Below are 17,075 nucleotides of genomic sequence, written 5' to 3'. Positions count from 1 at the left end.
TTAGGCTCACATAGCTCTACATATTCAAAAACATGACTGCCTTGAAGCATGAGAAACTGACTTTTTTTTTCCAATTTATTTATTTTCAGAAAAACAGTATTCATTATTTTTTCACCACACCCAGTGCTCCATGCAAGCCGTGCCCTCTATAATGCCCACCACCTGGTACCCCAACCTCCCACCCCCCCACCACTTCAAACCCCTCAGACTGTTTTTCAGAGTCCATAGTCTCTCATGGTTCACCTCCCCTTCCCATTTACCCAAATTCCCTACTCCTCTCTAACGCCCCTTGTCCTCCATGCTATTTGTTATGCTCCACAAATAAGTGAAACCATATGATAATTGACTCTCTCTGCTTGACTTATTTCACTCAGCATAATCTCTTCCAGTCCCGTCCATGTTGCTACAAAAGTTAGGTATTCATCCTTTCTGATGGAGGCATAATACTCCATAGTGTATATGGACCACATCTTCCTTTTCCATTCATCCGTTGAAGGACATCTTGGTTCTTTCCATAGTTTAGCAACTGTGGCCATTGCTGCTATAAACATTGGGGTACAGATGGCCCTTCTTTTCACGACATCTGTGTCTTTGGGGTAAATACCCAGGAGTGCAATTGCAGGGTCATAGGGAAGCTCTATTTTTAATTTCTTGAGGAATCTCTACACTGTTCTCCAAAGAGGCTGCACCAACTTGCATTCCCACCAACAGTGTAAGAGGGTTCCCCTTTCTCCACATCCTCTCCAACACATGTTGTTTCCTGTTTTGTTAATTTTGGCCATTCTAACTGGTGTAAGGTGATATCTCAATGTGGTTTTAATTTGAATCTCCCTGAGGGCTAATGATGATGAGCATTTTTTCATGTGTCTGATAGCCATTTGTATTTCTTGATTGGAGAAGTGTCTGTTCATATCTTCTGCCCATTTTTTGATGTGTTTGTCTGTTTCGTGTGGGTTGAGTTTGAGGAGTTCATTATAGATCCTGGATATCAACCTTTTGTCTGTACTGTCATTTGCAAATATCTTCTCCCATTCCGTGGGTTGCCTCTTTGTTTTTTTGACTGTTTCCTTTGCTGTGCAGAAGCTTTTGATTTTGATGAAGTCCCAGAAGTTTATTTTCGCTTTTGTTTCCTTTGCCTTTGGAGACGTATCTTGAAAGAAGTTGCTGTGGCTGATATCAAAGAGATTACTGCCTATGTTCTCCTCTAAGATTCTGATGGATTCCTGTCTCACGTTGAGGTCTTTTATCCATTTTGAGTTGAGTTGATCATAATCAGAGTTTTAGGGACAAAGTGAAACCAAGTAATAGGACAGATTCCACGATAAATGGCTAAGGACTGTTAGGATAACACGCCTAGATTGCTATCCAAGGTGCTGAATGGATTTGTCTAGTTATTGAAAACCCTCTGCTTCTGATGCCCTTTTGCCTTTGCCTAAACTCAGTCCTCTGATGGAGTAGCAGCCTTGTCCCAGACCAAGCTAGACTTCATCTGATAGAATGCCTGTCCTTGCTAGAACTAATTGACTCTGACTTTTGATTAAGACAACAGACTGATTTCTCAACTGGACTCCTGGTATATCAGCTGCAAGGTGTAAGCTGTGTCCACAGAGGTTAAAAATATCCTGGCACGTAGGTAAATATTTCCTTTAGGAATAAAGTTGACCAGCCACGGGAGCAGAGACTTTGCTACTGTGGATAGTTGTGAGCTATAGAAATTAATTCTCTGTGTTTCATTTCAGCACATTCAGGTGTCAGAACCCTGAAGTTTCCCCTTTACAGGCAACTTTTATTGGCTACTGGCTTACATTGAGCTTGATCCTGTTGGGATATATTCTTTTCCCTTAGGAACTAAACATCTAGTATAAGAAATAAACATATAAAGTGCTGTTCAGTGCCCTACATCTAGCATCAAATAAATTAAATGCTTTAGAGACCAAAACCAGAGAGGATTAGCATGAATTGGGGGTGGTTACGAAAAGCTTCTGGAAGAGGTAGAGTATGATCTTGATGTCTAGGTAAACTTCAGGTAGGCAAGGAAGAAGAAGGGGTGCATTAATGACAATATCATAGGAACCAAAATGCCCATGACACATGAAAGTAGTAAATACTCACCTGGGTTACTCATTTACTTAGTGTCTTTCTCTTTGTCTCTTGGCCCCTTTTCTTCTCTCTCCCTCCAACTTGAGTCCATTTATAATTCATCAGTGTGTCAATTTACAGAAAATTTGCCATTCCTACTCATTTCTCTTTGAGTCCCAAATATTCCTAATTATTGTACCTTTGTCTTTTGTATAGAGAAGGTCTCTTTTGGAGACTGTGAACCATTGATAGCACACACAGTTAGGTCTCAAGTGGAAAACTTAAGATGTCCAAGGATGCTCTAAGGGGTTTCAATATTCAATTTTTAAAAGAATTGCTTTAGAGATTAAGTTGCCTGAAAAATATACATATATAGAATAAGGCAATGGCTGATATTGTTGAATCCATAAAGGGCTCCTACTCTCAAAAGATAGTATGCGTGGGCATTTAACAGTGTTCCTTAGCATCCTTGGGCAATTAGGTCTCATGCTTCTCTAGATATTAATCTACCTCTTTTTATTCTATACCTTTTTAAATAGTGAAAGATCTTTGCTGAAATGAATTAAATATAGCTGGTACCAAGAGCAGAACATTTTTCATATTTTATGTCGTAGGTAAAGAAAGGTGAAAGGCAGATGGTGTGATTTGCTGGTCCCCAGAGCAGGTGTTTAGCAAATATATTGATGTTTAGCAAATATCTATGATCATGGGCTCATCACATGGAACATCATGTAAAATAGAGGTATATTTTTAAATATAGGTACCAAACTTTAATTTTCATTTCACACTCAAAACTTCTGTACAAAAAGAGGCAAAGCAGGCAAAAAAAATTACAATGACTTTAGCAAACAACATATGACAACTTTAAAACAGGTTTGGGTATGCAACAGCCTTTATAGATGTAATGGAGAAGTTAGGTTCCAAAATGTCTTTAAGATAAAATTCCACTGTTTATTATTAATGCATAGAAAAATTTGTAGCTGGATGGATACAAGATTGAATGAGAATTCTCTGAATTCTACTTGCACAATTGGATTCAAAGACTGGGTAGGCTTCATTTTTCTTTTGAGGAAGCATGATTCTGACTTTTTAAAAACTTAAGTGTGATGATGCATCAAAAACCTCAGTTTACCATTAATGTCTTGATATAATGATGATGACTAGAAGCAAATGATGAAGCACGAGATTAACTAACAATTAAGAGATTACTATCAAGACTTTCTTTCTGGTTGTTAATAAATTCTCCAGCCCTAATGGGCTACCACAATTCAAAACACTCATCTCCACTTGCTTTCATTAGCAGTTCTTGGTGATGCATGAAAAACTTCTGAGAATAATGTCATGGTGTCAAAATAGCAGTACATCTGAGCAATGTGATTTTCACCTGTTGTCTGCCCCCAAATAAATAGCTGAGTAATGGAAAACAGTGTTTATTTGAAAACTATGAAACATCAAATATGAAATATAGTTAACATCGCCATGGATACTGTGGCTAGCACTTTCCCCTAAACCACCCACAGGTCTTAAACACATGTGCATGCAGCACACACAGGAAAAAAACAACAACAACAAAAAAAAAAAAAACCATGATTGTTCACAGACTCCTGGTGCCTGGAGGACAGGCTGTTAAAGGAACTTGTCTCCCACAGTAGCTCAGGAGTGGATCCAAGGTCCATTACCTGTTAGTGATCACAGACGTTCAATTAACTTATCCTCCTGATCACCAGAGGCAACAGTTCTGGCCCTGGGCTCTTGAAAATCCATGTACAGATGAATCCTAGCTTTGAAACAAGGTGGCCTGGCTGTATTGGGGCAGGCCAGCAGCCCCTCCTGTATATTTGGTCCCATTTGATAAAATCTTACTAAAAATTATAAATGTGCTCAACTGTTTCCTCTGTCTCCTCTTCCTCTCTCCAAGACTTAAGCTCCTCACCCAATAAAGGGAACAAAGGGACCCAATGATGATAAACATCGAGAGCCTCTATGATTCTTGTCTTGATGTTGCTGCCCAAAATTGTTGCCCAAAGATGACGTACGGCTGCCAAATAGAGCATTTCTTAAGCTAAATAGTCAATGAATTTGACTATTTACCTCGTTGGTACCCTATTTCCTGGCTTCCTCTAAGGTGTTAAGATCCCCAGATTTGAAAAGATCATGAAGGCCATCAAAGCGCATTTCTGTCCTGATGAGAAAACCCCCTATCCAAGGAGCTATATTTACTCAGCTTGAAAAGTTCTAAGGAAAATAGTCTTTTTTTTTTTCCTCTCTCTGTTGACTGGCATTTAGATGTAAACCAGAGAATCTGTTCTGCCACTTGATTGGAATTCTTGTTGCTGTTGTTGTTAAAAATAAAACAAAACAAAAGTATGTTTCCCCCTTTTTGGAGGACTCGAGAGAATGCCAGCTGGATCCTAAAGTCTGGAGATCAATTATGTCTGACAGCTCCTTCCTTGGGATATGGTGCATGAAACCCCAATGTACCCAGGCCCAGTTTCTGGGATTATCAATCACTCGGCAACTCTTTCCTTCTATCAGAAATAGGCAAGTAATAATATCAGCCAGACTGAAGGTTGACTTTAAAGTGTCCAATCTCATTCCATAGTATGTATGCATAGGCCACATGGTGAAGAGGGGGAGTTAGGAGTGAGGGATCCTGGGCTCTAGTCCTACCTGGGGTCTATCCTATTTGATTTCACCCTCATCTGGTTTCTCCACTGGAGGTTGGAATAAGAGATTTCCAAGATCCATTATAAGCTCTGATCCACATACAGAATGACTTTAGGCCCTGTCTTATTTTCAATCATCAAGACAAGATGGCATGATGCTTCCTGGACCGTCTTTCATAAGGAAGCATGTAAGAGTCTGCCATTCTATTGGCTGGTTGCCTTGCAGGGCTCTTGGAGATCGTCTGTTCTAACTGTCCATTTTATAGATGAAGTAAGTGATACACAAAGACCTTGAGTGAATTTCCAAAGATCACACAGTGGATCAATAAGGTTAGGACTAAATCCAGGTACCCGGACCAAAGTTGTACACATTGCAACAAGCTAGCTATGTGGTCAAGGAGGAGCTACCTTTTAAATACTAGGGGACTGGAAAATGTAGGGTGTCCTTGCTCTGAATTCCCTAGTCTTCTGGAAATCAGTGAAAAACCTGAGACCTCTGTTGAGGCCTCTGTCACCACATGATCAATCTACAAAGGGCAGGGCCCATTTTAGGAGGGGGGCTGGGCTTCCAGCACCCCACAGACACCTGGAGTGCCAGTAAAATCACCCAAAGCCAGAGGCTTGAAGTGGAGAGAGGACTGTCCTGTTGCCTGTGTCTCCTTCCTCCCAGCCGGTCCCCCACTTCCACGACAACCACCTTCCCAGCTCATCTATGACAGCACATCTATCTATACCCACTTCTTCCTAGTGAATGGATTCAAGTGCAGGTGATTTTCCTCTTGCAGAATTGAAAGGGAATGTTAGAGGAACATAAATCCAGAGAGAAGGAGAATAGGTTGATAAATAAAATACGTGCAAACAAAAAAGCTGCACATATGGTTTGCAGTCTGAGGAAAGAGGTGGGGTGGGGGGCGTGCTGAATTCCAGACACTTGAGTTTGAGTCTTCACATGCATTTTTCTTTTCTTGGATTCCTCTCTCGCTCTGTCAGGATAATGGTTGTGTTTCTTGTAGCCAAGCCGACACAGGAAATCAAATAGTTCGTGTTTCTATAAGTAAACTTCCCAGAGAGATTACACATCTAGAATTAAAACACTACCACAAACTATTGGGAATTTCGGATTGTTATAGGGGTAGTTAAAGGACTGCAGTAGCAAAGATCAACATCGCCAAATTTTGGCTTTGGAGAAGAGGGCTTTGTTTTAGACATCAAAGGTAAGGCTCTCAAGTCAATTTATGCTCTGCTGGGTCGAGTCAGTCAAGATACAAATTAAAGTCCATATATTTCAGTGACAAGAATGAAACGGTTATGTAAATACACAAGTATTAACATCAATCTGTATTAAATTATGTAAACATGTACATCTTCTGAGGTCAGTACATAGATCCTCTTCTCTCCTCCGAGCAGAGCTCTACTGAAGCATTGCTCGAATCTGTTTGGAAGTTGATTCATCATTCAAGTGCTTGGTAGTGAACCTGGATGGAGAGAAAGCGACAGGGGTTGGCGTGTGAACAGTCATCTGCCAAAGCTTCATGATGACTCTCAGCCCATCTTTACCTTGAGAGACACGATGGCTATTTAAAAATCAAACTTGGGCTCTTTCCTTACACAAAGAACCAGATTTTGATGCCCAGTGTATTTTCAGAAGGATTTAATATTTGATTCTTCTTCCCAGAGGAATTTTGGGATTGTGGTTATTCAACCATTAGACCTTTTATCTAATCAAATAAATACACGGAGGAGACAGTAGCCGTCTCATTTTCTGGGGAAAGAGACTTGGTGTGAAGGTGTGTGACATTTCAGCCATCTCGGATCCCCTTGCTGAGTTACAAATTTCAGAATGTGGCTCCTCATCCCAACATTCCTCCAAACCTCAATGCTGATGGTTTTCTACTTTCCTGGGAATGCTTATGCTCATTGCCACCACAAGGGGGCCCGAATGCAGGTAAACACGCCAAAAAGGGGGGGGGGGCAGTCTGCAACGTCACATTTACCTGGCACAGGCATGGGGTCCGGAAAGGGAAGGGAGGGGAGTTAACATGTCATCAAACCCTGCCAAGTCCCAGGCACTTTGTGTACGTTCTCACTTCACCCACACTAACTCTGCAGGAGAGGGTCCTGTCTCCATTTTACAGGTGAGAAAACTAAGAATCAGAGAGGAGAAATCACCCATTTCAGACCACAAATCTGTCCATGTGTGATTTGTGAGCGATCTGTAGCTTCTGATTTGGACGCAAGTCTGTCTGCCTCCAAAGCCCTTCATCACAGACAAGACATCGCAGATACTGCACTCATTTGGGACTCACTGCTAGGTCGGTGCTCTGCTCTTCACGAAGCCTTGCTCGACTGAACAGAGTTGGAAAGTTAAAAAAAAAAAATTCAGGCATTAATGCCTTACTGTGTATGGGAAGCCAACGTGCCATGAAATGGGCACCAATGGAGAAAAGCTTGGTTCATGCACAGAGTCTGGGAGGCTCCATCTGTTCTGAAGGACGATGACCTAGCAACTCCACAAAACAGCACTGACCTCAGTTTTATTCATTAAATGTGCTGTTTCTTCATTTACTAAATGAGGGTGACAGATCACCTCCCCCCCGTGAGCTATGACAATGAGATGAGACAATGCACTTGGGAGTGGGGCACAAGACACGAGTGTTGTACACAGAAGACTGCTGGTCCATTCCACTTGTGCTAACTGAGCCCTTCCTACACGCACAACAGAGAGTGGGACTCGGGGAAATCAAAGATGAATGAGACAGCGAGGACCTGAAACCTTCCAGGTTGCAATCCAGCACTGGAATAATTCACGAGGTAGGATGAGTCAACAAATTCCTGTCCATGTGTCATGGCTAAAAAATAAGAATGCCTTCTCTGGAGTGAATTAAGCGCAAGTATCCTTGGACGAGAGGCCGCTGGGGCATCAGCTGTTAACAGGGAGAAGCCGAGATGAACCACAGCGGCCAAATACTTGGGCATCAAGACAGGGTTGAGCAGGTCCCCCAGGGAGCTTTTGAATGAACACAAAGTGGATGCCTGTGTCCCCACCCTCGAGACTCTAATTCGTTGGGTCAGGTTGAAGCCTGAGTGTCAGGGTTTCCAAAAGCCACCCACCGTTCCCAGATACAGCCAGGGGAAGGGGAAAGGAAGACTCAGGAAGCATCTTCTGCTGAGTCTCCACTCACCACAAGATGGCACAATGTGGAGTGAGGCTCCCGGCCTGTGGGGTGACCAAGACCCAGGGTTAGGCTCTAGCTCTGTCATCTGCTGTGTGACTTTGGGGAAGTTATTCGATTCCCTACATCTGTTTCTTCTGTCTGAGAAAAATGGTGCTGTCTTCAACTGGTTGTTGGCAAGATTAAACTTGTGAAGACATGCCGGGGGTCAAGCCTGGTGCTCCAGCACCTGGTCCCTAAGAACATCTGAATTTGAAGGTGCTCCAAAGGGTTGCGGGCTGAGGCTTACCTGAGGGCATTCAGCAGCCCCTCCACGCTGTCTGGGGCCTGTTCCTTTAAAACCTTTATGCAGCCTTTCATCTGCGAAGAGAAAACACAACATTTTGTGAATAGCCTAGCAACTGTGTCTGTGGTAGCGTCCGTTCACGCTACCGATGTTCTCTAATCAGATCGCGTTGTTTCTGCCCAGAGAAATCAAAACAGAAACGACCCACAGACCTTCCTACTCCCTCAGGGAGTTGCTCCTCGGAGCAGTTCTCCAAGTTGTGTAACACTTTACTGTCAAACACTTAACATTTCCCTTTCTTTATCCTTCCTTCTTTCCATCCTTCCTTCCTTCGGATACAGCTAAAGATCATCCAAACCAGATGATGACCTCATTACCTTCAACAAGTAGAAGTAAACACAACCTCTTTGTGCTCCTAACAGCACACTGGCATTCATCAGAGGACCTTGAGATTTTAATGCTTGGGTTATTTGGGCTCCCTCAGCCAGAGGGGACTGGTGAAGGACAGAGGTTAAGAATATGAGGGGCACCTGGGTAGCTCAGTCAGTTGGGTGTCTGCTCAGGGTCATGATCCCGGGAGCCTGTGATTGAGCCCTGCATTGGGGTCCCTGCTCAGCGGAGAGCCTGCTCCATCGTCCCCCTCTGCCTGCTGCTCTGCCTACTTGTGCTCTCTCTCTCTCTGTCAAATAAATAAGTAAAATCTTAAAAAAAAAATACAAGCCACTTGGGGGTGAATGGCTTGAGTTTCCTCCATCCATGTTTATTTAGTACCTGCATGAACCTGGGCAAGTTTCTTAGTTTTTTGCATCCTTGGAATATAATTTATTCATACTTTGAGGAGTGTATAAAAACTAAGTTTACATGGATCACATTATATTATGCATATCCTAGAATTTTTTTTTTTTGGACAGGGAATTATCTTCCTGCAAAAAATATAATCGCTCATTTTAAACTCAGATGTTCATGTGCTGTATTGAACCTGGGCAGACTGTATATGACGGTCTCCTTCAAATACTGTCTGTGGGACTACTTCTGGTATGTAGGAAGTTTTATCTTATGGTCTGATAGACTCTGGTAGATTGAAGGAGGCAGCCAGAAGCACAGGGTTGAGAATCATTTGGGTGTCACAGTATAGGCTCATCAAGAAAGAATGTCATGGTCCCTCAGAGATGTCTGTCACAAGATAGCAGACTAAAACATGCCCAGTGTGTGCCATCCTGAGGCTGCTCACTTCCAAGAATGGGCTCCCAACAGAGGGATATAGAGATTTGGTCCCTTTCCCAGTAGAGTTCATGGTCTAGTGGAAGAAGAGACCCTCAAGCTTCTCCAGTAAGTATCCATATTCTATCAGGAACACAAAGAGCCTGGCCTTCTGGCACCCAAGAATGGCATCTCTTCTGTCAATGACCCAACCCTTCTGGGCCTCAGTGACTTGGCTCTGATTATTCACTCTTCCAGGAGCCTTCCTCCTCCCCTCTGTCCACTTGGGGGAATCCTAGCCCTTCTCCAAGATCCACCTCAAACATCGCCCTCTGTCTCTTCTCTAAACAGAATAAGCTCCTCCACCATCTGGGTTTCCAGGATACATTCTTTGTAAGTGCATGGAATGAATGACACGCATCTCAGTGCTTCACAAATAAATATTTGTGGTTTTTTTTCCACAGTTGATGATACTCAAAAGGTGTATAAATCCAGTGTGTGTAACTGCTGGCTTAGAAGCAGATTAGTATCTGAAAGAGCCCCTTTATGGTGTCGAAGAGCATGGCCCAATTGAGTATGTGTTGTATTGGGTAAGCCTGAAACTTTCTCAGAGAAACATGCACAGTTCAGTATGAACAAGTTTTTCCTAGTGAGACCAAGGAACAAACAAGATTTCATGAAGACTCTGGGTGGTTAGATGTAACATTATATAATGACTGTGACCTCAACAGAAAGACTCAGTAAATGATCAGCAAGGACAAGCTTTTAAAAGGTTAGGGATACAAGCCATAGTTGTCCCCAGTGTATTTTGAATTGTAGGTAAGTTGACAAGTGTCTCTGGTCAGTGAGAATGTCCTGTGGGTTCCAAGTGATAAACTCAATCCACATTCAAATGATGTCCATGGAATTATTAATAGAGTTATTTACATTTGATCCAAAGTATGAACATGTTCAAGCCTCACAAAGAATATAGTAAAAATGTTCAATGGTATGAAAAAAATTCTGTAAAATACTGTGATGCAAATTTTAAAATAGTAATTTCAGCAGGGGGGTGATCTGTTATGTACACACACACTTGCATATACACAAATATCTGCATAAAAGGAAGGGAGGTACATATGCTGCCATGTTGACCATGGTCATTGCCTATGGTAAGGTTACTATAGAAGACACGTTTCATTTCTCTATTTTGAATTCTTAGGTTTTCCTAATTCTTCTATACTAAATATTTTTCCACCCAGCAAACAAAAAAATAATAAAGTGATATTAAAAAAATTTTTTTTAACAAAGACTATGAAGAACGATGACTAGCTGTGCTAGGAAGCCAGACCTGCAAAATAAGTCATCTAAGTTTACTTTAATTGGTAAATTTCCTTATGGTCTTCAGCCTTGTGGTCCCTCTGGGCATGAGGACTTTCTGTCTGCATTGTACTAAAGTATCAGAGACGTTCTGTGCAGATGAGTGAGAACAGAGTGTGCCTCCCAAACTGAACATGGTCGGAAGGGGTTAATCCCAAAGGGGCCTTCCTATTCTGCCCCTAGAAGGCTGTATATTAATGTCTGGGGTATGCTCTTGGGGTGAAGCTGCACATGGGAGCTAGGAGGAGATGTGCTTTATGCTATCACCAAGTCACTTGTATACCAAAACCAGGTGTCTTCTGGTTATGTGCATTCATTCAGCAAAAACGCTATGGAGTATGTATTGAGTGTCATGCTCTATGTCAAGTACGATGTTAGGCAGTAGAGCAGACGGTGGGTGTACAGATCATGGTCTCGGCCCTGACAGACACACTTGAAGTCTGTGAGGGAATCTGAAAATCCAAAATGGTTAAGTGGTGTGGGGGCCAGAGGAGGAGAGAGGTCCTGATCACAGAGGGTAGGGAAATGTGTTCCTAAGTGAGGTGACATTTGTGGATTGGTTTAAAGGAATCCACCCATCAGAAAGAAGGGAGGGTCTTCTGGGCAGGGAATGGGGCTCAAGCATATCCCAATGACAAGAAAAGGCATGACCATCGGAGAGAGCCACCAGTGGGGAGTGGTAGGAGAGGAAGTTGGAACGTTGCTTGAAATTTGACTATGGTGTCTTGTAATCCAGTCTCTCCCAACACTGTTTGCTTTAAGACACATAAAACACATTAATATTGATATATTTGCATGGCACATTGGGTGCAGAGGGAAGGGGCAGTTTGCAACTAAGTGACTATTCACATCTGCTCTGCTCCCCTGCCTGCTGTCAGGGTGAGTGTCTCTGAGCTCCTGCCAGGATTGTTGATTGCATGTTTTGCTGTAAGAACATGGAAAAGACTGGACATCTTGCTATGAGGATAGCTGCCAATCGGGGGTCTTGCCTCCTGGACAGATTCCTGTCTCCAAGTGGTGGATGGAGGAGAGAGAGAGAGAGAGAGAGAGAGAGAGGTCTGTCTGGCATCATTCGTGAGAGCTCTTATTTGGAAAGCAGAGTTCGTCACTGTTCTTACATCGATCTTGGATGTCTTGCAGAAAGCTCCCACGGGGTGGACGTGGTCGTATAGAATGATAACCCCCACCATGACCCTCATGCAGAACATCAGCGTCTCGTCGCTGGTGAACCTACTCCTATATTCCCTGCAAGACAGAAGACATGGCGCCGTGTTACTTCCTTGCCGGAGCACGTCCATTTCTGGCCACTTTAGGCTCCTCCAATCATCTCTTGAGAACAATCCTGGACCTGCAACAACCAGGTTAATATGCTCTTAAAGAAGCCCATGACGATAATTCTCCTTGAATCTATCCAACCAGCAATTCAGTGGGAAAATAAGGTAAATTAGAGGGCAGTAAATTCTCTTCTCTTCTGCCCTTCAGCGGCACAGCTCATCACACACATCACTCCCCCACCCATCAATCCTGAATATTTTATAGCAGGTCCCTCTGGCTGTCCAAGATTATCGAGAATAATGGCTTCATTATGGAGAAAAAGAATCGGGCTCATTTCTACAGAGCGGCTATCGTGCCTCCAGTCAGAGGAACTTCCTTTGTTAAGACACAGGCTGCAGATTGAATTGGATGGGCAGAGATACGTAAAAGAAATTATGTACCATTCACTGGGGCTGGGAGTATTTGTGGAGCTGGAATTTTGTTCACTTACCTTGACAGGGTCCCTGACGATTCAGATCATTCAAGATAATTCTAGAGGCTTTCTTAACAACTATTTCATTATGAATTCGGCCCACAATGAAGATGATTACTATTTCTGTCTCGGAATAAATCTTAACTTGGTTATAAGTGAAATATTTGAAATGAACACCATCTTACATTTGAACAGAGTGTCACATTTCATATGGCACTTTTGAGGTCTCTGGCCCTCCCCAGCTCTCTGCCGCATAGAGGACCTTACAGGAACCCCATCAGGGAAGGAAACTAAGGCCTGGGCAGGCCATCCCACCTGTCTACAGGCAGAGAAGTAGCTAAAGAGATTACAGGGTATGGAGAGGTGTTCCAGGAACCCTGGCTTGTGGGTGTGGACTTCCTCATTACCACACTGCCTTATCATTAACCACCTCTGCCACTTCTAAAATCCAGCAACTAGTTTAATTAAGCACAAAGGATCTGCTGAGAGAGGGAGACAGAGTGAGAGGCAGAGAGGGAAGGGAAGGGAAGGGAGAAAATGAGAAGGAAAGAGGGAGAGAAGTCTGATAATACATTATCATTCTTGCAACAATACTACCCTTTGTACTCTTTTGTTCTAAATTTTCTGCCAAATCCCTTCTCCAATATACTTATAATAATAATAATAATAATAATACCCAGTCATTTAAGCCAGCCCTTCATTTGGCCCTTCCCCATCTTCTACCGCACCTTTGGTGTGAGTCCTGGTTCTGCCATCTAATAAGCTATGAGAAATTTGGGAAGTCAGCTAACCAATTTGGACCTCAGTTTCTTCAACTATACGATGGGGCTGATTACATTTATCACCCAGAGTTCTTTATAAAATTAATTCAAATAACATACCTGTTAATGTCAATATGCTGACCCAAATGTTAACACCACCACCACCACCATCATCATCATCATCGACATCAAGATCAAGATCAACATCATCATCATCATAATCATCACCATCAAGATCATCATCATCGACATCATCATCAACATCAAGATCATCACCATCATCATCATCACCATCAAGATCATCACCACCACCACCATCATCATCAATATTAAGATCAACATCATCATCATCATCACCATCAAGATCATCACCATCAACATCATCATCATCATCAACATCGAGATTAACATCATCATCATCATCACCATCAACATCATCAACATCATGTTAACAAGCTCTCTCCAGGCGACCTCCAGACCTTAGACTCCACTCTGATCTCACTTACGGTGTCTCCAGCATGACTTTACAGACACTTGTCATCGTGCTGAGGCAGTCTGTCGTGTTCTCTATCGGCAGGGTTTTGTTCTGAATGGGAGATACAGAAGTGTGTTAACCCTGTGAGCAGCCTTTCTGCGCAGCTGGGGAAAAAGCACCTCAGGGCTCAGCTTCACTTACTTCGGAGACAAAGTGCATGGTGGCATTGCTAAGGGTTTTCAGCATTGGTGTGGCTTCTGCATAGAAGAGGGACATTCGATTGGCCATCTCATTATTGACTTCATTCTCAATGTCTAGCTGATGAAAATAAGAAAAAGCAACTGATAAAGACAGGGTCGACAAACCCCAAACAGTGTCCGCTGGAAGGGAAATCAGAGACAGGGTTGTTTTTTCCTTGGGCCCTGCCTGAGGCAGCAGCCAAAGGATGGTGTGGGGAGTGGGTGCACAGACCAGGAGACCCAGGAGCTCACATGCATGTTGTTGATGCGGTTGCGACTTATCGTCCTTCTGTAGTAGCTGAAGTCATTCTGAATGGCTGGGTTCCTCATCTGAAATTCAGAAGAGAGCAAAGAAGGTCATCTCTCTGTGTCACAGAGAGGACAGGCATAGGGGCCCAGACACTAGACTTGGGAAATACACCAGGACATCTCTTGATTATACAACAATCAGAGCAACTTCTGCTTAAAAATGAATACCCAGAGCCTCGCTGTTTTAATACAGGCCCTGCTTTTCCTGTCAGCTAGATCTCAGGGAAAGAATACTTGCTCTCAATCAGGATACAGATACTTTGAAAAGGTCTCCTCTTCTTGTATTTGGTGGATTTTGAATTTACACACACAAACTGTGATCCTAAGTCATGTGGACTATAGGAATGCAAATTCTCACCATGTTTGATGTCTCTGAAGGGACGGAGTTACATCCTACTCATCTATCGCCCGCCCCATGGCATTAGCAGAGTGCTGACACAGTAGGCCCTCAGGACAAGTTTGTTAGACTGTCTTAATGCGTGTGGTCTAACCTTCAGCTCATCAAATCGCAGGGTAAAATGAAGAATTTCTGCGAACTCCTTCGCCAGGGCCTGCTCCCGTTCCAGGTGCTGGGTTGGCGTGTAGGGTGGACAGGTCAGAGATTCTAACAAACTCTGAAGAGCTTTCTCTGAAAGTCAAAGTGATAAATATATATCTGAGGTGGCCCACAGAGATCCTTCTAGAAGCACAGTTCTTAGGCCCCATTGACATTCTCAGAGACAACCTTCTTGGATCTTTCTTTCCCACGTCTTTTCCCATAGCTGTGTACAGTAGGACATGTGCAGAAAGGAGAAGGAGGCCATCAGGCCTGAGAAGGTGGCCCCCCACCTGAGGAAGACCCCCTAGGGCCACACAGTTTCCCCCCTGTCTCTCAGAGCTCAGCAACTCTCAATGTTCCATAGTGCTGACTGCTACCACTTATTGGAACCAGACACATTTTCGGATCCTGTGCTCAAGAACGTGCAGTGCTTTTCTGCCAAGCCATTGCCATATTGACCTCCATTACTGTCCTTGAAACAGTCTCATTACTCCCTCTTGTCTATTCCTAAACATTCCCTCCTATTTTCCCTTCACCATATTTCTAATAATACCGACTCATTTAGCCAATCCTCTATAGCAGGGGTTGGCAAACAATGGTGCACAGGCCAAACATGGCCCACAGTCAACTGTTACAAATAAAGTTTTATTAACACATAACCCCACTTTATTTCCATTCCTTAATGTACTGACTGTGGCTACTAATGTGCTACATTAGTTGGGAGAGTTGGGTAGCTGCAACCAAGACAAGGTGGCCCATAAGCCTAAAATATTTATAATCTGCTTTTTACAGATAAGTTTGCTGGATCCTGATCTGCGGTCCTGAATTGTCTTTCATAGCATCTTTACAAGAACATCTCTTGCCTTTTTCATTTATGGGGACGTACTGCCTTCTGAGGTAGCCCTGACAGGGTGGGTCTTTGTCCTATTAAAAATTTGGTTCATTAGAATTTCAGTTCAGTGAACTAGATATATACTTTGGTCTGCTCTGACAGGTGGGTCTTTGTCCTGTTAAAAATCTGGTTCATTAGAATTTCAGTTCAGTGGGTCTAGATATATACTTTGAAGAAACAGAGAGGGAAGAAACAAGAAGACACTGACCGAGAGTCTCCAGAATCTCTCTTTTCTTGAAAGACTCTTTTAGTTCATTCAACTATTCCCTTTGGGTCTTCATTTCAAGTTCTCTCAATGCCATTACTATTATTTCCCCAAAGTATTTCAATTTCTCTGTTTAACTCTTAAAATGTGATATTTACTTACAGCAAAAGTAAACATGACTATCCCTTTGCTCGTTCAAGCTGTATTAAATAATGAAACCACAGACAGCTTAATTCTTGGGGGTGTGGTTAGATCATTCAGGTGGTCACATCGAGCCTATTGTTAACCACACCTGACTTAGCTCTTGCTTCTGCAAAGCCATCCTGTACCTGTACACGTTGTTTTTAAAGCTTAAGGGCAGAATATTGTTTGTTTTCCCCATATTTTACTATATTAAATTTATCACAAGACTCCAGCAAATCAAGTTTTTGGGATTAGCAGGTAACTTGTTTGTTTCAACTTCTCTGCCATTTAGGAATGTGATCAGCCTATAACAAAACTGTTAGCTGAGAACAAGACCAGAGGACATCCACCAGCAGAGATACGCTCAATGTGCACGTAACTGCAGGGTAAGGATCTCTGAGATGATTTAAGGAAATGAAAATGACAGGTGTTTCTGTCCATGGAAGGCCTCTCCTAAGACACTGGGGACGGATGTGGGCCACTCCCCAGCTCACTGAGCTCGCTCTTCCTGCTCCCTAAGCAAACTCCATAACAGAACTTCACACGCAGGATGCAACCTATAAACACATACTCACCTAGCCTTATGGAAAATTCATAAAATCTCTTTAGCCTCACAACCAGAGGACATACTGCATTCCAAGCCTTTTCTTGAAGCTGAATGTCATTGGGATTCTGAATCGCCTACAAAAACATGATAAAATTGTCTGTTTAAAAAGCGGGAATAAGCTCCACATCAAAATGCCTTAAGATTGAGAAGGGATTTTAGTTTAAAAAAGTACAATGCCTGATGCACTTCACTACTGTGCTAGTAAACTGACATCAGTTTCACCGATTGTCCTGCAAGATGTTCAATTAGAATGGAGATTTTAGCCCTTAAACATAATGCAAATGACCCTACAATTAGATCCTGTGTCATCTTACTTGTTTCTCTGATTTTAAATGCAAAAAAATTGCAAATCTAAT

At 42.8% G+C, this 17,075-nt stretch overlaps 1 protein-coding gene across 3 annotated transcripts in view; it reads right to left on the bottom strand.

Annotated features, from left to right (window-relative positions):
- Nucleotides 1-2,826: 2,826 nt before the first annotated feature.
- Nucleotides 2,827-17,075, bottom strand: part of CYRIA (CYFIP related Rac1 interactor A) — a 105,132-nt gene continuing 90,883 nt past the window's right edge. For all 3 annotated transcript variants that reach the window (XM_044262047.1, XM_044262049.1, XM_044262048.1), the window contains 8 exons: nt 16,688-16,793; nt 14,786-14,922; nt 14,238-14,315; nt 13,948-14,064; nt 13,778-13,857; nt 11,882-12,008; nt 8,208-8,278; nt 2,827-6,220 (listed from right to left, as the gene is read on the bottom strand). In XM_044262047.1, coding sequence (XP_044117982.1) covers nt 6,157-6,220; nt 8,208-8,278; nt 11,882-12,008; nt 13,778-13,857; nt 13,948-14,064; nt 14,238-14,315; nt 14,786-14,922; nt 16,688-16,793 — 780 coding nt within the window. In that variant the 3' untranslated portion in view covers nt 2,827-6,156. The remainder of the gene's footprint in view (nt 6,221-8,207; nt 8,279-11,881; nt 12,009-13,777; nt 13,858-13,947; nt 14,065-14,237; nt 14,316-14,785; nt 14,923-16,687; nt 16,794-17,075) is intronic.

The sequence above is a fragment of the Neovison vison genome, chromosome 8 (genome assembly GCF_020171115.1).
Source record: "Neovison vison isolate M4711 chromosome 8, ASM_NN_V1, whole genome shotgun sequence".
Taxonomy (NCBI): Eukaryota; Metazoa; Chordata; class Mammalia; order Carnivora; family Mustelidae; genus Neogale; species Neogale vison.
Note: the sequence above shows the minus strand (reverse complement) of the source record. Positions and strands in the feature narration are given on the sequence as shown.